This window comes from Hemibagrus wyckioides, linkage group LG11 (genome assembly GCF_019097595.1).
Source record: "Hemibagrus wyckioides isolate EC202008001 linkage group LG11, SWU_Hwy_1.0, whole genome shotgun sequence".
NCBI classification, from domain to species: Eukaryota; Metazoa; Chordata; class Actinopteri; order Siluriformes; family Bagridae; genus Hemibagrus; species Hemibagrus wyckioides.
The window spans coordinates 2565040-2585851 of record NC_080720.1 but is presented as its reverse complement, the minus strand read 5'-3'; the positions used below and the strand labels follow the sequence as shown (position 1 = coordinate 2585851).

Genomic DNA, 20812 nt, shown 5'->3' with positions numbered 1-20812 from the left:
TCAAAGTTGATGTTAGAAGCAGGAAAAATGGACAAGTGTAAGGATTTGAGCGAGTTTGACAAAGGGCCAGATTGTGATGGCTAGACCACTGGATCAGAGCATCTCCAAAACTGCAGCTCTTGTGGGGTGTTCCCGGTCTGCAGTGGTCAGTATCTATCAAAAGTGGTCCAAGGAAGGAACAGTGGTGAACCGCGACAGACTCATGGGTGGCCAAGGCTCATTGATGCACGTGGGGAGTGAAGGCTGGCCCGTGTGATCCGATCCAACAGATGAGCTACTGTTGCTCAAACTGCTGAAGAAGTTAATGCTGGTTCTGATAGAAAGGGGTCAGAATACACAGTGCAGGACAGGGGGACCAACACAATATTAGGCAGGTGGTCATGTTATGCCTGGTCAGTGTATATACATATATGGATAGATACAAGATTCAACATTCAAGAAGCCATATTATATCCCCCACATATATCTGATGCAGTACAGAGTGAAATGAAACAGCGTCTCTCCAGGACCTGGTGATACAGAAACGTACAACATAAAGATCAAACATAAAAACCAACACAGAGCTAGGACAGGAGTTTGTCTTAGCCACATACAGTATTTTATACGGTATATACTATAATCAGTAAGCGATTTAATATGATTTCCACTTGAGTTGGCTACATGGTGGTATAAAATATATTATAATTAATTACATAAAGATGTGTTTTTTAAGAAGTTGTGGACATTCTTTTTAGATATATTTTAAAAATGAAACCAAATCTAATTCCAAGCTGAGAAAAAATGTGGACTTAATCTAAAAATTATAAAAAAAAAATTAAAAATTATACTTTTTTTAATTATTTTTTCTCAGCATTGAATATTTATTCATTTATTTTATATTTTATATTTCTATAAAAAAATATGGTATATAATATTTACAATTTTTAATGCAGTCTTAAAAATATTTATTTATTATATTCAATATCTAAAAAAGAAAACATTATTTGTAGATATTAAACTTTTTCTTTTGAACACATCACCACTTTATTTCTGGACGTTTGTTAGTGAAGCTGTACATCACGCCATGTGTGGTTTATCACGTCTGGAGCTCAACGTTTACTAACAATTATCAATTATCCGTTTGACTCTTCCTTTACTTTTTATAAAGAAGGGATATCTGTGAAAACGAACTGAAACGCAATACAAAATACATTTGATTTTCATTCAAGGGTGCACAAACATTTGCACTGTATAACTGTACAGTACTATAGAATATTATACAATAATATTTTGCGGTATATAACTATAATAGCACTTTATTATGTTTTTTAATTGGTGTGGTCTGGAAGCTGAGCTGCAGATGGCCGAGGCGGTCGGTCTGGTCAGCACCTTACAGAACTGGAGCGTGGTGGATAAGATCATCCTCTCCACCAAAACCCCGGAGAAGAAGCGGATCTTTGGAAAAGGGAATTTCCAGCTGCTCACAGGTCCGCCGCTTTCCTCTGCTCGTTATACGTCTCATTAACCAATCTATAAAAAAGACTTTTCTCATTTCTGGTCAATCTGCGCAGAGAAAATCAGAAGAAGCGCCGGCGTCTCGGCCGTGTTCATGAACGTTGAGCGTCTGTCTCCGGTGTCGGAGGTGAGAGTAAACCTAAAATCCAACCGGCATCAGTCAGTGATGTTTATTTGTTTTATTTATTTGTTTATTTCTGGGTTTGTGGTTGCAGAGAGAGCTGCAGGAGGCCTGGGGGCTGAAGGTCTTTGACAGGTACTCGCTGGTTCTGCATATTTTTCGCCGTAACGCCAGAACCAAAGAAGCCAAGCTGCAGATCTCACTGGCAGAGATTCCACTGCTCAGGTACCTCCCACATCATGCCCTGTATTTCATACCACTTTTACTCCGATTAGTTCTCCGTAACAGCGGCTCGTACAGTGGGGCAGGTTTATATGAAAGCTCTCGCTTTAATACGTCACGGTTTCTATGGTAACGGCTCACTCATAGGGACTCGTGTGCGAGATATACGTGCGCCGTGCCTAGTCTTTGACATGATGAAGTTTCTGTAAAATGCAGAGATGTTTATGGAGATGTTTGTGGAAGGAGTCTCCAGTGTCAGGTTTTATTTCTGTTACTGGAATTGATGTAAGATTGATGTAACAACAGTGATTTTGTATAGGCTGCAGGATTGTGTGTTGATAAACTGGAAGCTCAGAGGTTAAGCCTGGACTTCTTGGAGACCTGATGAGAAGGTTGTGAGGTCAGATCCCACTCCTGCTAAGCTGCTGGGCCTCTGAGCCTTGAGTCGTGTAAATGAGATCAGTGTAAGAAGAAGATCTGGATAAAACATCTGAAAATATTCCATAAAATATGTACCTTAACGAGCTGGTTTTCCTAACGAGCAGCACCTTAAGATAACAACATTTATGTCTTGGTTCTGAATTAATGAATGGCATACAGTGGAACCTCGGCATACGAATGTCCTCTCTTATGAATTTTCACCTTGAGCATCAGTTCTTCTCTGTGGACTTCTCAGGTCACGACTGAGGAACGAAGTTGCAAACTTGGATCAGCAAGGAGGAGGTTCGAGGTACATCATGGGCTCGGGTAAGAGACCACTGAAAGTTACTGACTCTGGTGTTGATGGTTTTTGCTCAGTTTGATGGCTGTGTGTGTGTGTGTGTGTGTGTGTGTGTGTGTAGGTGAAACTCTATACGAGGTGCAGCAGAGGCTGTTGAAGGAGCGAGAGCTGAAGATTCGTTCTGCGCTTGAGAGACTGAGGAAGAAGAGACACATGCTCCGATCGCAGCGCAAACACAAAGACTTCCCCATCGTCTCCGTCATGGGCTACACCAACTGCGGTGAGACGATTCACACACTGCCCAAAGCCTCACCACTCCGAAACACAGTTCTACATGGACTTAACAAACTCGTACTGTTCTATCATCCATCACAGACAGAATCAGGATTAAAGTGATTTAATGAGTGCATAAGTATTCACCCCCCTGGAACTCCCTCACATTTTGTAGTGTTACAACCTGGAAGTGATGAATCTACACAAAACCATGTGTAAATATTTCCTCCCAGTTGGTGTGAAACATCTAAATTAGTTGTTGTGCAAAGAGAAGTGTGAAATTAAAGCCTCACGTGATCTCATTTCTTTCGATTCTGCGTTCTCTAAGAGACTCTGGGTTCTTCCAGGAACAGTATTTATACTAAGTCTGGGAAAATAAGTTCGGAAATAGAAACATGTATCCCAAATTTCCAAAAAGAATGGATATGCAAGAAGCACAACTCTGATTAATGGTCACTAAACTTCGGTGTCCAGGTGAAGTGCGGTTCAATAATCAGAGAAGGTAATTCTGTACCTGATGCTACCACCACCATGCTTCACTGATTAGAAATTAGAATATTATTAGAAATAGCCTTTATTTGTCACATACACATTACTGCACAATGAAATTATTTCTTTGCATATCCCAGCCATGGAGGTTGGGGTCAGGGCACAGGGTCAGCCATGATACAGCGCCCCTGGAGCAGAGAGGGTTAAGGGCCTTGCTCAAGAGCCTAACAGTGATGAGCAGTTCCTAGCAAATGTAGCCCTTTGTGCCAAAGCAAAAATGTTAGACTTTGGTTCTCATTAGACCCGAGAACTTTTTCTGTATGTTTGCTGAATCTACTTCATGAAATCTTTTTGTGACCAATCAGAATCTAGACCTCATCAGCTAGTGAGCACATCTTGGTTTGTCTCTTCTCAGGAAAGACCACACTGATCAAAGCTCTGACAGGTGACATTGCTCTCCAGCCCAAAGATCAGCTCTTCGCCACTCTGGATGTGACGGTCCACGCCGGTCAGCTGCCCGGTCACATGACCGTGCTGTACGTGGACACCATCGGCTTCCTCTCTCAGCTTCCACACCAGCTCATCGACTCGTTCTCGGCCACGCTGGAGGACGTGACTCATTCTGTACATACCTCCTGAATATTAAATCCTAAACCATGAGCCTTAGCGTGACATCACTGACTTCCTCTCTCTCTGATCAGGATCTCATTGTTCATGTGAGGGACATCAATCATCCTGAGACCGTGAATCAAAAAGTCAACGTACTTAACATCTTAAAGAATCTCCAGATCCCAGAAAAGCTCCTGAGCTCCATCATAGAGGTGCACAACAAGATCGACCTCATGGAAGGGTCAGAGACAGTCTTTTATCGTTTCACTTCTTCACTGTCTTACACACGTTCTTTAATCTGTTCAAGTGAGCTGTACAGTGTTTGCAAGCTGTTACTATAGAAAAGGTAGCGAGCGCATTCATATAAACCTTACATCTTCACACCTCCTGACCAATCAGTAACCAGAACTCGGCTCTACGGTGGTATAAACTTTCTGTTCCCGATCTTTCAGCTACGAGTCGCCCGATCCTGAGGTTGTAGCCATCTCGGCGCTGAACGGACTGGGACTGGACCAGTTAAAGCAGAGAGTAGAAGAATCCGTGATGAAGTCCACTGGGAAACAAACCAGGATTCTGAAAGTGGATCTCAAAAGCCCTCAGTTAGGGTAAGTCTGCAAGGGGGTAAATTAAAGGGATTGTCCACTGGTATTGAAGCTAATATTTATCTTCTGTGTCTGTAGTCTGTGTGTGTAAAAGAGAGAGAGACAGAAACAGAGAGAGAGAGATTTCTAGAACTTGGAATTTTTTTTGCAATGAGGGGAAAAACAAACCTGATTATTCCAGACTCACGTATAATGGAGGGTTGATGGAATGTTTAGAAGAACCCTTTTTATATTTTTGTCACATATACACCAATCAGCCATAACATTATGACCAGTGCCAGGTGAATAAGACTGATCTCATCATGGCACCTGTTAGTGGGTGGGATATATTAGGCAGTAAGTGAACATTTTGTCCTCAAAGTTGATGTTAGAAGCAGGAACAGGCGTTAAAAGGAGGACCAACACAATATTAGGCAGGTGGTCATAATGTTATGTGTACAGTGTAATGTTATCAGTGTACATTACAGCACAGATGGGTCAGTCATGAGGTTTGGAGCAGAGACGGTTCAGGGTTAAGTGTTTTCTGGTGCTGGAGCTTCAACCTTGATCTTCTGATCAAAAACCCAACAGAGTGTTAACCACTTTAGCCACTTACCACTGTTTATGAACATTTATGTGAGGGGGAAAAAATAAAACATTATGAAATGAAATGAAATGAATGAAACAGCCTTTATTTGTCACATATACATTACAGCACAGTGAAATTCTTTCTTCGCATATCCCATCCTTGGAGGTTGGGGTCAGAGCGCAGGGTCAGCTATGATACGGCGCCCCTGGAGCAGAGAGGGTTAAGGGCCTTGCTCAAGGGCCCAACAGTGGCAACTTGGCGGTGCTGGGGCTTGAACCCCTGATCTTCCAGTCAACGACCCAGAGCCTTAACCACTTGAGCCACCACTGCCATTATTTATTATATTGTAATAAACAGTGTTGGGAACGAGGACACTCGTGGACAGAGGTGTTTGAGTAACGATCACTTCTTACTGCCGTGCCTTTCTGCGCTTTCAAGCCCACGATCAATACGAATTAAATTACCCGCAGTGTCCCGCTGTCCGGCTCCATTTCACCTCGGCTCGGGTCAGGGGAAATCGGTCACTCTTTCTCTATCTCATAAGGGCAGACTTTCCCTTACTTCAGGCTTTTCTTCACATCTGTAATGATCTAGTTTTAAATAGCTGGAATTGTTTTGGGGTTTTTTTTTTTTGCATTATACACTCACTGTCCACTTTATTAGGAACAAGTGTCTAAGTATACAAGTATCTAATCAGCTAATCATGTAGAGACTGTTTCCAGCAGTTTCTGAAATACTCTTGAATATTCTTGAATCTTGAGAATTTCCAGCAGGTTCTAAAACACTCAAACCACACGGAACGGTTAAAGCCACGCAGAGATTAGACATTTTCTTCCTTCTGGTGTTGATGTAAACTTTACCTGAAGCTGTGTCTGCATTTATGATATCTACTGTGCTGCCTCCATGTGAACCATTGTACTGATCAGATGTACAGGTGTTCCTAATAAAGTGGACAGTGTGTGAACCTGTTTACAGATCTATCCTCACCTTGAGACAAATCTCTTTATGCCACATGTAGATCGCGGTTTGTTCGTGTCTAGTGTAGCGCTCGATGGTAGTGGTGGATTGTGGGAGATGAAGCTGCTTTATTCTATATATAAATCTAAATAAAGTTTTTCTTCCATCAAAGACTAAACAGAAGCTAATCCTAGCTCTAAATGAGGCGATCATCTGGAATTGAGAAGATTTCTGTTCAAATGTTGCTATGCTACGCTAATCCCCTAATAGAAAATGAACTGTCGCTTTGTTGCTTGCTGGTGTGAACATTTGTAAATGAGTGTGGAGAAATTATTTTCTCAGCACACACCTCAGAGACGGTGGATAGACAGCGTATCACTAATATTGTCCAAATCATTAGCACACATAAACGTGCATTCTGTGTGTGTGTGTGTTTGTGCAGGTGGCTGTATAAGGAAGCCACGGTTCAGGAAGTACACGATGGAGATGACGACTGCACCGCCAACATCAAGGTCGTGATCAGCGCCGCAGCATACGGACGCTACAGGAAGCTGTTCCAGGTCATGTAGCAACACGCTGCTGAGGCGTGTCCTCTTTCTGAAGACTGTTCCTGACTGAGAGCTTGACTGTTAGGTCGATAAATGTTTATAAGTAAAAAGCATTTCAAATCATAATTCACACAGTGTTTAATGTACTGTATAAAAATAATAAAATTGTACAAAAGTAACTGTTTCTGTTCGTCTCAGCCGGTTGATTAACGTTTCATTAGAAACCGGTTCTGATAGATCTGTGGAACACCCAGTTCTCTGCTCCATCATCTCAGAAGCTCGAGCTCTTCAGAAGTCCAGCTTTAAGTGCGTCTGTGTTTCAGCAGCAGATTATTCAGAGCAATAATAATGGAACAGAGTGGAATCAGCCCTATAAAATCTCCTGCGATGATGTTGAGGCTGGTGGAGGCAGCGCCGGGTTTCTGATCCTCCAGCCATCTCCTCACACACTCCCACTGCTCCAGCGTTATGGTCTGCAGGGAGACATGAGGGTTGGAGGCGATGAAGCATCGCTCTGCGGTTAGGTTCAGACCTGCCACGAAGAAGCCGTCTGTACACAAAGAAGCAAGAACTTTTATAATAAACGACAAAGTGGAGATTTTTTCTTTCATGATCAAACATCAGATGCTGCACTTTAAAAGTAATGTGCTTAATCATTGACCAGGAAAACGCTGAGGAAACGTTTATGTAACTTAGGAAAGGAGTCTCCAGTGTCAGAGGTGAAGCTGTAAGTTTTCCTGCATCTTCAGGAGAGCTTTACGAGGCTTGTGAATGAAAAACTGTTTATAGCTGCTATAATGTAAGTGATAACAGGAACTTGTTTCAATGATATTACATGTAACTATAAACGGATAACAGGGCAAAGTAAGACATAAGACAAACACGTCACCTGGACGACCGAGATGTTTCTGCGAGTCGAGATACTGGATGAGTTCCTCAGCGTCTGCCGTGTTGGCCCACCAGTACGGGACTTCAGGCCACAGTTCTTTATGACATGCCGCTGCCTGATCCTCGTACGACAGCACCACCTGATATCCTGATGACCACAAGCCTCGTAAGGTCACATCAGCCTGGAGGAGACGAGAGAAGAACATGACAATCTGAGAAAAATTCATCCTTCGTTTCACATCCTTCGCTCCGGCTTTAACGCTCCAGCTTCAAACTTACGTTTGAAGGACACAGTTTAGAGCCGAAGATCTTCTTCAGAGAATAAATAAATTCCTCGTGCAGTTTTTCACTCAAGCCCTCAAAATGACTACAGGAGAGGATGATGATCTCTTTGGGATGCGCTGACAGCCATGTGGCCACGGTGTTCAGAGTTTCCTGTTAAAAATCGCATCAAAATTTCTACTTTATTTTGAATGATTAAAATGAATTAATTGTTTGTTTTTATTAATAAATAAATATTAACTAAAGTTCAGCAAAAAAATATTTTATTTTATTCTGGTAATAAAACATTTGATTAGTAAATATAAAAAAATGTTTAATTGTTTTATTTTAAATTATTTTACTTTAAATAAAGTATTTCAAAATAAAGGCTGATGAACAAGACTATAGATTTACCACAACGGTCACTTGGGTGTAGATGACATGAGTGAAGTAAAGGTCATGTGACATGTCATTCTGTTTGTGGGCAATTCGAAGGTCAAAGTATCGGACGCCGGCTTGCAGTTGCTGCACGATATTTTTTACCTGTTTGAAAGAAAAGAATACAAGAATGTTCTTCATTTTTTAAGCTCAAAAGAGTTGCATACAATCTGAATCAGTTATAAACATGCCGAATCAGGTGTAAACATGCCGAATCAGGTGTAAACATGCTGAATCATGCAAAAACGTGCTAAATCAGGTATAAATGTGCTGAATCAGGCGTAAACATGCTGAATCTGGTGTAAACATTCTATGTCTGGTGTAAACATGCTGAAAACCTGCTGAATGAGATATACACATTCTAAATCGGGTGTAAACATGCTGAATCGGGTTAAAACATTCTGAAACAGGTGTGAATATCACGTCAAATGAGGTGTAAACCCACAAAATCAAGTATAAACACGCTGACTTCTTTATGTATGTGCTGAATCTGGTGTATACTTGCCTGGGTAGTAGCCCATTTAAAAATGATGGGGCGGGTAAAGCAGTAGAAAACTCTGTCCAGGAGTCGAAAGGAATCAGACTCGGATCTGAGTAGCGGAGAGGTGATATCCAGACAGTAGCTCATGGCATCGTGACTTCCTGTGTGGATGAAGGTCAAAGTCTTACAATTGCAATTACATAGTAGCAAATAATTACATTAAAGTCCGAACCTACCGTTAATACGTAGCTCATTTATATGCATATACTATATTTTGTGTGAATTTATTGTTATTGTTTATTGTTATTATTAGTCTGTGTGGTAAATGAACAGAAGTATGAACTGAAGAAATGCTCTTTGTCTAAACTGGTAAGTCTTGTTGTGGCTGTGGCCCAGCCTTCGAAATTTAGCCACATACCACTGCTTTAATGTCTTCAGGAGACTTCTGTCGTCTGTCAGATACAGAAACGTATTCCACGAGAAACAAAAATAAAAAATAAAAATAGGTTAGAAGTAACACAAGTCTCATTTGAATGTATTCAGATTAGCTTTATTTTCTCAGACCACAAGATTACAATTTCTACCCCTAAGCCGTCAGGTGGCTCAAAAACCTCATTATAAACCACTTTTAAACACAAATATCTATCATTAAATGTATGATTGTATTGGACTACTTTGCCCCTTTCAGTTTTACCATGTACATCTGTTGTATGTATGCTTTACTGAAAAAAAAAAATTATATATATATATATATATATATATATATATATATATATATATATATATATATATATATATATATATATATATATATAAAAAACACTATATTGCCAGAAGTATTCGCTCACCTGCCTTGACTCGCATATGAACTTAAGTGACATCCCATTCCTAATCCATAGGGTTCAATATGACGTCAGTCCACCCTTTGCAGCTATAACAGCTTCAACTCTTCTGGGAAGGCTGTCCACAAGGTTTAGGAGTGTGTTTATGGGAATTTTTGACCATTCTTCCAGAAGTGCATTTGTGAGGTCACACACTGATGTTGGACAAGAAGGCCTGGCTCTCAGTCTCTGCTCTAATTCATCCCAAAGGTGTTCTATCAGGTTGAGGTCAGGACTCTGTGCAGGCCAGTCAAGTTCCTCCACACCAGACTCTGTCATCCATGTCTTTATGGACCTTGCTTTGTGCACTGGTGCACAGTCATGTTGGAAGAGGAAGGGGCCAGCTCCAAACTGTTCCCACAAAGTTGGGAGCATGGAATTGTCCAAAATGTCTTGGTATGCTGAAGCATTCAGAGTTCCTTTCACTGGAACTAAGGGGCCAAGCCCAGCTCCTGAAAAACAACCCCACACCATAATCCCCCCTCCACCAAACTTTACACTTGGCACAATGCAGTCAGACAAGTACCGTTCTCCTGGCAACCGCCAAACCCAGACTCGTCCATCAGATTGCCAGATGGAGAAGCGCGATTCGTCACTCCAGAGAACGCGTCTCCACTGCTCTAGAGTCCAGTGGCGGTGTGCTTTACACCACTGCATCTGACGCTTTGCATTGCACTTGGTGATGTATGGCTTGGATGCAGCTGCTCGGCCATGGAAACCCATTCCATGAAGCTCTCTGCGCACTGTTCTTGAACTAATCTGAAGTGCCACATGAAGTTTGGAGGTCTGTAGCGATTGACTCTGCAGAAAGTTGGCGACCTCTTCGCACTATGCGCCTCAGCATCCGCTGACCCCGCTCCGTCAGTTTACGTGGCCTACCACTTCGTGGCTGAGTTGCTGTCGTTCCCAAACACTTCCACGTTCTTATAATACAGCTGACAGTTGACTGTGGAATATTTAGGAGCGAGGAAATTTCACGACTGGATTTGTTGCACAGGTGGCATCCTATCACAGTTCCACGCTGGAATTCACTGAGCTCCTGAGAGCGACCCATTCTTTCACAAATGTTTGTAAAAACACTCTGCATGCCTAGGTGCTTGATTTTATACACCTGTGGCCATGGAAGTGATTGGAACACCTGATTCTGATTATTTGGACGGGTGAGCGAATACTTTTGGCAATATAGTGTATATATATATATATCATCTTTAGGCTGTGACTATGCCAGCATTGTTTATATATGTATATATATATATATATATATATATGTATATATATATATATATATATATATATATATATATATATATATATATATATATAGACGTGAGACGTTTGCATACAGAAAACCTACATCACTCTATAGACTTGTGTTGGCCTACAGCCGAATCAGGACCTTTCCAATATGGCGGACGTTTCGACGACGTACCGTAGCAGCTATTACGGAACGTAAGTGCGTTCGCCATATTGGAAAGGTCGATTGAGCGAAACAAAAATAGCTAATCCGGCATTTTCCCTTTTCCCTATATTCGCTCGCTGTGATATGTACACACTACAGTTCATTCATCCCATTGAAGAATATTGTGCATAAATTTAACGTGTCTGTTTTCACACCTGGTATGGTGAGGTTGGTTAAAGGAATGTCCCACAGTTCTTCAGGTAAATTTTTCTTCCACTCGTTGTTTCCATCGCTTTTCAAAGCTGGCGCCATTTTCACAAGCGTTTAAAAAGGAATATGTCGGTATACAGCCTTCAGATCTGTCCAGGAAGCATTGTAAAATCACTTAAAAACAAGTTGAAGTGTGGTGGCACGCGCAGAAGCAGAGGCTGCATTTCCTGGTTGCAAAAGTTTGTCCACGCCGACACGAATTTTCCACCAACCCAAGCACGTGCATGCGATAACACATCAACATTTACATACAAAGAGGAAGTGACTTATTATTTACTACACAGCTGTAATTATATGTACCATATTATTATTATTCACCAGGAAATCAAAAGTGATGGCGTAAAACAGCCGTACCTCTGACAGCTTGTGCCGAAGCTCTGACACTGGAGACTCCTTACTGAGATCTCCTTACTGAAACCTTCAGAGCAATCAGAATCCAGAATCCTGTAGAGTCGTGGTTATATGTAGGTACATTTAGTACGACGTGTTTCACGCAGTCAGCCAGGTGTATTTTATTTAAAACATCAGGTCATAATATTGTGTACAGCAATAAATAACTGAGACGCTTGTCGTTTTCTAGCATTCAATAAAAGCGTCATGCTTGGGATGGAATGATGTCATGCAGCAGTAGAGTAATTCCTCGAGCTGGAACATACTGTATTACATGATACGATGCTTTTCTTCAGACATGCTGTGCTCGGTTTAATGTGGTGTATGAGATTGCTTTCCACTGTAAACTTGAGCCTGGGTTATTGTTGACATCAATTCCACAAGTAGCAGTGGAATCGGCAGCAAGTTTCCTTCTGCTCTGTACCACGGATACAGAAAGCTTTCTATACAATTTCACATTCAACAGAAAAACATTTTTTTTTAAAAAGTTGCATTCATCAGCATTTCACACTAAAACCCGCACACCTCCTGAGATACTGACCCCACCCTTCAACTGAAGTAAAATCAATTGAAAACATAAGCTTATGCTGAGCATGCAGTCTCGGAAAATAGAAAAGGGTAGTACTCTGTAGCTTTGCTTGTCACTGGGTTGTCACGAATTCTGGATTCTGATTGGTCAGGATGTGCTGAGTAAAAATTTTCTAGTACAGAGGTTGTGCCAATATGTTATTGTTTCTATGTGTATGTGTAGACAGGATATTAAAAACCACCTAAGCATTGATAATTTTCCTGTAACAGCATGGCCCATTATGTTTTATTTCATTAATTGTAGTGGTTAAGGTGTTGGACTGCTGATCAGAAGGTTGTGAGTTCGAATCCTAGGTCCACCAAGTTGACACCGCTGGGGCCCCTAAGCAAGGCCCCTAACCCTTAAATGCTCAGTTGTATAAAAAAATGAGTTACACTGTAAGTCACTCTGGATAAGGGCGTCTGCCAAATGGCAGAAATGTAGACTGTGGACTTCATGAATGTCAATTCCAACAACTGTGCTCATGATTACAAGATTCATGGACAGCTCGAATAGTGAATCCTTGAAGTTTTAAAACAGTCAGTTCTGAGACTTTAATTTTATGCTACATTCACTTTCCCACCCCAAAGCTACATTTTAAACATACCCAGTACCGAGCCTTGAGGTTCACACTTCAGTAACAAGCAACACTACTGGATATTCCCTTTCTCTTTTCTGAGGGTCTGCTTTTAAAACTCCACTACAAGTTATTGCCAGGGTACAGAGGTAAAACGTTAGGATAAAGACAGCACAGTAGTCATACAAGTCATTATTAATAATAATAATAATAATAATAGTAATAATAAAAATTCAAGTCAACGTTTAGTGCATAGCGTTAAGATCCTACCCGTAACTGAAATCTTTAAAAGAGTCTCCTCAGATATCTACAGGTCTGTTTCAGAGAAGAAGTAAACGTGTGTGCTATGCGCCAAATATTGTGCGAAACAAACAGCTGCATCTTCACCCTCATCCTCATCCTCATGTGCTTCCACTCAGCAGATTTTCGTTCAGTGCTACAACAGTCTGTATGAACTCGCTCTCAGTCACGAAATCGGCAGCAATGATGTTGAGCGAGTCAGAGCAGGATCCAGGCTTCTGCTCCCGGACCCAGGCGAGGAGCATTGGATACGTCGACATGACCATGTCTTTGAGCGACTCTGTGGGATGCGAGCAGATGTACTTCAGGTCCTCGGTGAGATTAATCCCCGTCACGAAGAAGCCTGCTGTGAAATGATACACAAGTATATTATATTTGAAACTTTCCTGTGTGACTGATGAGGATATATCTGATGAGCGTTACCTGGACGGCCGTGTTGTTTCCTGCGTTCGAACTCCTCGATCAGCGCTTCGGCTTTACATTTATTAGCCCACCAGTAGGGTATATGAGACCACAGCTCCGTGTGGCAGTTCGCTACATTGTGCTCGTATGAGACGATCACCTGCTGACCCGAACTCCACAAACTCCTCAGCGTGACCACATCCTGGTGGAAAAACGTTCCAATTATTCCGACATTCATAACACGCAAAGTGACTCTCAAAGCATTCTCCACTTATTATTAATATTAATCGTTAAATTATCAAGGAATAAAACATTCTATGTTTTGCTTAGACAGGAAAATAATCAACGACAGGAATATGAGAGTGTGATGAAGTGCAATTACTAATGCCATACTTTTTATCCATTTATAGCTACATTTCATTTTGTGAAGCTAGTTCCTGTTCTCACTTATATACATTATAGCAGCTATAAACATTCATTCCCTCTCCACATTCTTTTTTCTTCAGTATATTGTAGTTAATAAGCCAAAAAAAACAAAACAAAACAGTATTTTCATGTTACATACGAATGACAGAAAAAGATACAGCTTCAGCTCTGGGTGCTAACACTGGAGACTCCTTCCCTAGATGCTAATCATCATAACATCATCATAGAAACAATTACACAATTGTGGAGCACTGCTGTTCACGTCCCTGTAAACGAACCGTTGCTATAGCAACAATAACATATTACAACGAGTGCTTTAATATAAACCTGCACTGACCAATCAGAAGCCAAAATTCAACCGTGCTGTGATATAATGTTTTTAAACAACAATAACAGAAAATCCACTACAAATAGCACAGGAACATTTCTATATGTTTAACCTCTTTTAAAAATGCACACACGTGACGCGCAGAACTGAAAACACAGCCATGTTTTCCTGCCATCAGTAGCAGTAACTAGCTGGAGTCTCGACATCCAACACTGTCTACGCTCTTTATCTATCTAACTAGCCACACATGCCTGTTCTGCAGTTTGAATATTCCCAGATATCACATCATCATCTTATAATAATTTGCATATCGCTTGTGATATGTAAGTAATCTGGACATGGTGAAGAGGGTCATACCGTTTTAGGACACAGCTTTGGGCTGAACACACTCTTTATGGTGGAGATGAGGAGTGTGTGGAGCTCCTGACTCAGGCCCAAGAAATGACTGAAGGACAGGATGACTATCTCTTTAGGATGTGCGTCCAACCACGCCCTGATTTCCTTCAGCACGGTCTGTCAGCAGAAAAAAGTAAGTAAAAGTAAATTATCACAGGCATATTCAATAAAGCTTAGAATGCATGCATAAATTTTCACCCCCCGGGAACCTTTACACCTAACTGCTAGCTTGCATTTAGTGGTAAGTTTTTGCAAAGAACTTGTCAACGCATTTTTGGAAAATTCATATTTTTCCCATTTAAAGTAAAAAGTACAGTGGAACCTCGGCACAGGAATTTAATCGGTTCTGGAGGCGAGTTCTTAAGGTGACAATTTGTATTGTGAAATGAATTATCCCATTAGAAATAATGTAAATGCAGATAATCCGTTCCAGCTGCCCAAAAATATGACCAATATTCCCAATATGAAGCGTATGTAAACTGTACGGCTGCTTACAAAGAACTGACCCAAGCCAAGCATTCCATGTCAAAGCTCCTCACAGGAAGTCGTGCCACCAAGCTTGGGCTAAAAATAGAACCAACCTATGATTATGATGGATTCACTTTGAAAATATACAATGATGTGTCTATGTTGACATGACATAGTTAGTTTTGTCCAGCTGGAGTTTGGAAATTCCCATGTTACATTCGAATGTAATTCAGGTGTAATCAGTTTCATTAGAAGTGTAACAATTCATTAAAAATAAATACAGCATGATCCAGACTCCATCTAGAGGAGTCCATCACCCAGAAGTCAGTGTCTGGATAAAGAGGACCCGGATGGAGAGTCAACCAAGCAAGCACTGAAGCTTGACAATCAAACTACAACTCCTGCATGTCCAGTTCCTGAAGGTCAGTTCAGCGTACCTCTACAGTAATAGTGGTGTAAACCCCGTGGTAGAAGTAGAGATCAGAGGAGCTGTCGTTGGGTCGATGCGCTATCCTGAGATCGCAGTACCTCACGCCACAGTCCAGCTGTTCCCTCACGGTGCGCTCCTGCAGTGAATAATGCAAAACACGTCCATTATTAACGCAGATGAGGGTGATACCAAACCGATCAGGGACGTCGCGAGGGAAACACGTTACATCATTTCTTCATAAATCAGCTACGCATGGATCCTAGCTGTACGAGGTGTTAGCATATTTACTGCTCAGATTAGCTTTAACATCATTTTAATCACGCTGTATAGTCAAGTACAAACAAGATAAACCTCAAAAAGACCTGAATATTAAACCTGAAAGGATCTAAAAGCTGTAATGAAAGTGTTTGTCGATGTATATGGAGAGAATATTACGTTATTACACAATACTCACAATCACTGATATTTTGATCTCTTATTATTATTTAAGTGCACAGTTTTCGGAATTCAGATCACATTTCCTCGTCGGTTTCTTTTGTATAACTGAAAGTGGGACACGGCTTCAGTTTTCCATTTCTTCAAACAGATTTTTTACAGAAAATAAATAAATAATAATGATAAAAGTGCTTAAACAGCTCTTCAATGCTTGGATGCTTTCTGCAGAGCAGCAGAAGGCAATTTCATCCCCGCTGGGTGGGGATTGATCCGGCCGGAGTCGGAGACTGAACAGAAACATGCTCCTGTTTAATAGCTTTTCTTTCAGGAGATTGTAGAGTCACCGTCAAAGCAAATAAAATCCAACAACAAAAATGTGCAGCTAGGAGCAAATTCAATGAAATGCTTTTAAAGCTGTTTTTAATGCTGGTGAGTATTTTATAATAATGCTGATTTAAGGTGTAAAGAGTGAAAAGGCACTGCGTGGAAAACAGTTGTGTATGAAAGCCGAGTGTAATCGTTAAAGAGGACAGAGACAGCGAGAGATCAGTGTTATTGTATGAGATCCCAATAAAATCTTTGTGATAATGGTCTCGAATAGATGAAGTGATAATGTGTTCTTGGTGTCAGAGTGAAGATCCTCCATCAATAGACCTGTGATTAAATGAACATGACCACTTTACTGCTTTGTGTCATCAATCAGAATGATCAACTTTTGAAGAGAATCGGCTAAAGGCTAACAATTTTCAAACTGACCTTGAAGTAATGAGGATGTTTTTACTGTCCATGAGCATGTTTTGTGTATGTAGTGGTCAAAATTGTCAGCAAAATTGTCCTAATATTCATAAAACTAGGTTTAGTCACAGCTTAAAAAAAAGTTAGTGTGTTTATTCTTACATGGATACTGGAAATTTGAACCTAGGGGCCACTGCTGTGATCATAAAGACTCTCCTGTCACTCCTCCCAGGACACTTGTATATTTACATTTCTAGAATATGGCAGACGCATTTATCCAGAGCGACTTATATTTTATCTCTTATACATCCATTATTTCTATACAACTGAGGGTTAAAGATCTTGTTTAGGGCCCAGCAGTGGCAGCGTGGTGGATCTCTTCGAACTCACAACCTTCCAAATCAGTAACCCGACACCTTAACCACTAAGCTACAACATCCCCACAAAAAGTCATTTGATTGGTCAAGGTGACAAATTAAATGAAAAACAAAGTGGTTGTGCTTCAAAAGTATTGGGCCACCGATATATTTAATGTACCTCGGTGCTGATTCTACACGTCTCCGGAACGGTCCTCAGAGCACTGCGCTCCAGATCATACGATTTACATCATCCACGGATCATCATTTCAGTGTCTCCTAAAGTTCTCAGGAAACATTTCATCACATGTTAATGGTGATCAGTCAGAAAGACCTCAGGATCGCTGGAGAGAAGTTTTACAGCATCATCTCCACTGCCACCATCAGCTGAAGGAACGTGTTCCAGAGACAGTGTAGGATTCACACCACGGAGCTTCGAAGAACAAAATCAGGACTATAAATATATTTATGAATATAACATTAGAGCGAAGAAGTCACTAATGGAGATCAGATTAAGACGAAAGCCATGAAAACCAAGCCTGCGGAAAGAGCTTATGAAATGTTCGACCACATTTCTGTGGCATTATAAGCGTCTTGTTGACAGAAAGCAAAGCCTCCGCAGATGATATCTAGCACAATATCCGATGTGTATCGTATTCTTAAGATAACACAATAGTTTTTGCCATTTATTTTAGCTATAATTAGTTTTGTAGTGCTTTTAAGGCATGTTTTTTTACTTTCTAAATAAATATTTGATAACCTGTGGATACCCTGAATACACACACTGACTGTAATTCAGTTCGATTTTACCCATACAGCACTTTTAAAAACAGGAAATGAAATCATAAAGTGAGGACAAGTTCCCAGAGATGGCATAAGAAAGAAACATGGAGAGGAACCAGACTCAGTAGGGAACTCCCTGATAGCAGGATTATAAATAAAATAATTACTCTTACACAAGTGCACACAATAAACACTAGTGTGTGTGTTTGTACAGGATGTTCAGTGTGAGTGTGTGTCCTGGATGAGTGACTTATGAGACAGTGTTTATGATTCCAGCAGCTCTTAGGTACAAATCTACATCATCCAGGTGAGAGTAAACACTGATGAACATTTTTAAAAAAAAAAAAATCTTTACCTGTGTGATTGCCCACTTGTAGACAAACGGTCGTATGAGGGGCTTCATGTACTTGTCTAGCTTCTGGAGCATATCGGGCTGCTTGAGGTCAATGGGAGAGCGGTTATTCATATCCAAACAGTAAGTGATGGCATTATGACTTCCTGTGAGGAAGAAAAAAAATAAAACAGCAGCAATCAAACCAGAACAAAGTGTATGATGATGTCAGAAATGCATTACGATCATCCTGTAGATCGTGTACACGATGGATTAACATCAGACTACAAAGTGGTGCTGACGGGGCACATAACACAAAGGCAACCTGACACCGCCTGTGCCACCACCCATTGACTGAACCATTTATCCTTATTAAAACACGACACCATTGAGGCTAATTATGCAGAGAGAATGGTTGTCATTATGATGCGTAATTGGCCATGAATTAAAAAAAACACTCTAATGAGACAGACGTTTAGGTGGACAAAAAATGCCGGCTACCTGGAATGGCCAAATTCCACAAAGGGATGTCCCAGAGTTCACTTGGCAGACTGGCCATCCAGACGTCCATGGACAGGCCTCTGAGCGACACCAGGCTTCCGTCCGATGGAGCTTCATGTGACATGTCGAACCTGTAAAGGAAAGGGGTTTAATAATGTGCTGGAATGGTTAAGATCCCAGGTGATTTAGTCTGGAAGTGCAGCAAGGACAAACCTCCTGCCAAATGTCTATTCAAATCAAGATATTCAAATGGACATGACAGGGTGGGAGAGAAACCCTGGAAACATAACTCCTGCTTTTCCAGAAGTTGGAATAATCCCGGGATGAGTTGTGAATTAAACAGGAAAACAGGAAATCCAGTTAAGACACGGGAGACCGGAGGTGGTGCTGGAGGTGGATGCGCCTGGCAGGTTCATTCAAACCTGCTTGATTTTTAGGACTTGAAATACTCCAGAAATGATTCCCAGGTGGAAATATAGGTTCAGGTTCAAGTGTTAGCCATGACAAGTATCAAGTTCAGAGGATTTCCGATGCAAATTGTGCGGCTTCCGAAACGCGATAGTCCGGAAGGCGCAGGCGCTCCGCCGTGAAAACTGGCGTCCTGCCATCGCTTCCGTGTAAAATCAATCATCAATAATGACCATAATAAAGTCCAACACCTTCCTCAACAAAGCCCGGGGTAGAGTTAGATTCGAGAAATGAGCTAGATGATGAAGCCGTGTCGGTGTTTGTGAGCCGGCGGGTTGAATTAAGGCGGAGTTTCGCTTCCACTCTGCTGATATACATGTATGCTACAACCGGATAAACGCTGTGCTACAACCGGATAAAGTCTGTAGGTCGCCTGCGTGCCGGTAATTAGCATACTAGCTTACTGAGCCCTAACGGCTCTCAATGACATTTCCAACGTATATTTTCCCCATGAATATGTTCTGCGCGCGCGCGCGTGTGTGTGTGTGTTAAAATGCTGAGCTCAGACTCTAGCACACTGCAGTAACTGCTGGACTTTCCCCCCTCGCACCTGAACCATAATACACTTCTGCTCACAAAAATCATTAAAACCCATTAGAGATGTCTAGTTCTTAATGGGTTTCCAGTGGTCAGTAAGGGTAGTTTACTGGTTCCTGTCTATTTGAAGTTTGATGGTAATCATGTACTTATGAAAGATTGGGTTTCTGTGGTACGCTCTTAAGAGAGGTACAGGTACCATGAAGTGTATGTACATTATCGTTTACTTCAGAAAGTGTATGTGGTGTACATTTAATAAAGCTTTAGAGTAAAACTATTGGGCTTTATAGTCAAATTATGGTTTAAAAATTACACTCTATTGCCAAAGGTTTTGGGACACCCCTCCAAATCATTGAGATCAGGTGTTGTTTTTCAGGGGTTGGGCTCGGCCCCTTAGTTCCAATGAAAGGAACTCTTAATGCTTCAGCTTCATACCAAACTTTGCAGAGTCCTGACCTCAACCCGACAGAAAATGTTTGGGTCCAGCATCAGTGCCTCTTTGGGTCCAGCATCAGTGCCTGACCTCACAAAATGCAAGTCAAGTTCCTCCACACCAAACTCACTCATCCATGTCTTTATGGACCTTGCTTTGTGCACTGGTGTGCAGTCATGTTGGAACAGGAAGGGGTCATCCCCAAACTGTTCCCACAAAGTTGGGATCATGAAATTGTCCAAAATGTCTTGGTATGAAGCTGAAGCATTAAGAGTTCCTTTCACTGGAACTAAGGGGCCGAGTCCAGCCAACTTTTGCCAATATAGAGTACATACTAAAGTTAGAAAACTATGGAAACCTTGATGGTCCCACCCCATTAAGGCAGTTTGTCACCATTATTTCAGACTCCATATTTATTTGTAACCCTCATGTAAACAAACAAAAATCTGATAGACACCATTGCACCAATTCACATCATGTGGTGTAATCTTTTAAAGATGGTCTGAATTGATTGTTTTGAAGTAAACACAGTTTATTTTTAAGATACGATTGTGCTAAGGTCCATTTTTACTCACCTCACATTTAAATACCTGCATTGCCAAATCTGTTTGACAAAACATATAAACGATATTTTGTTTAAATGAATCGAATGCAAGTTTTGTCGTTTTGTTTTGTGTCAACCAGGACATCCAGTTGATCCCGTATTTACACAAAGCATCAACTGAC

At 41.1% G+C, this 20812-nt stretch overlaps 3 protein-coding genes across 6 annotated transcripts in view; 1 reads left to right on the top strand and 2 right to left on the bottom strand.

The window, feature by feature from the left end:
- gtpbp6 (GTP binding protein 6 (putative)) overlaps nt 1–6638 on the top strand; it is a 7326-nt gene extending 688 nt beyond the window's left edge. Inside the window, exons 2-10 of the mRNA XM_058403452.1 lie at nt 1329–1466; nt 1551–1621; nt 1710–1840; nt 2514–2584; nt 2680–2838; nt 3736–3944; nt 4022–4170; nt 4382–4534; nt 6499–6638. Of these exons, the coding sequence (XP_058259435.1) occupies nt 1329–1466; nt 1551–1621; nt 1710–1840; nt 2514–2584; nt 2680–2838; nt 3736–3944; nt 4022–4170; nt 4382–4534; nt 6499–6625 (1208 nt within the window). The 3' untranslated portion in view covers nt 6626–6638. The remainder of the gene's footprint in view (nt 1–1328; nt 1467–1550; nt 1622–1709; nt 1841–2513; nt 2585–2679; nt 2839–3735; nt 3945–4021; nt 4171–4381; nt 4535–6498) is intronic.
- Nucleotides 6639–6726: 88 nt separating this feature from the next.
- Nucleotides 6727–11403, bottom strand: si:dkey-66a8.7 (PI-PLC X domain-containing protein 1). 3 transcript variants are annotated; one of them, XM_058403456.1, is made up of 6 exons: nt 11168–11403; nt 8697–8833; nt 8168–8296; nt 7772–7927; nt 7494–7674; nt 6727–7154 (listed from the first exon to the last, which is right to left on the bottom strand). In XM_058403456.1, the coding sequence occupies exons 1-6, from the start codon at nt 11262–11264 to the stop codon at nt 6907–6909; spliced, it is 948 nt and encodes a 315-aa protein (XP_058259439.1). In that variant the 5' UTR covers nt 11265–11403; the 3' UTR covers nt 6727–6906. The 3 variants fall into 3 exon arrangements, with proteins under 3 accessions (XP_058259439.1, XP_058259441.1, XP_058259440.1); XM_058403458.1 differs by lacking the exon at nt 11168–11403 and adding an exon at nt 9521–9723; XM_058403457.1 differs by lacking the exon at nt 11168–11403 and adding an exon at nt 8909–9057.
- A 332-nt stretch (nt 11404–11735) lies between these two features.
- On the bottom strand, nt 11736–19412 carry plcxd1 (phosphatidylinositol-specific phospholipase C, X domain containing 1). 2 transcript variants are annotated; one of them, XM_058403454.1, is made up of 7 exons: nt 18862–19404; nt 18649–18779; nt 18172–18314; nt 15515–15643; nt 14571–14726; nt 13481–13661; nt 11736–13403 (listed from the first exon to the last, which is right to left on the bottom strand). In XM_058403454.1, exons 2-7 carry the CDS (start codon nt 18770–18772, stop codon nt 13159–13161), a joined length of 978 nt encoding a protein of 325 aa, XP_058259437.1. In that variant the 5' UTR covers nt 18773–18779; nt 18862–19404; the 3' UTR covers nt 11736–13158. The 2 variants fall into 2 exon arrangements, with proteins under 2 accessions (XP_058259437.1, XP_058259438.1); XM_058403455.1 differs by having other exon boundaries at nt 11736–13400; nt 18649–19412.
- Nucleotides 19413–20812: the final 1400 nt, after the last annotated feature.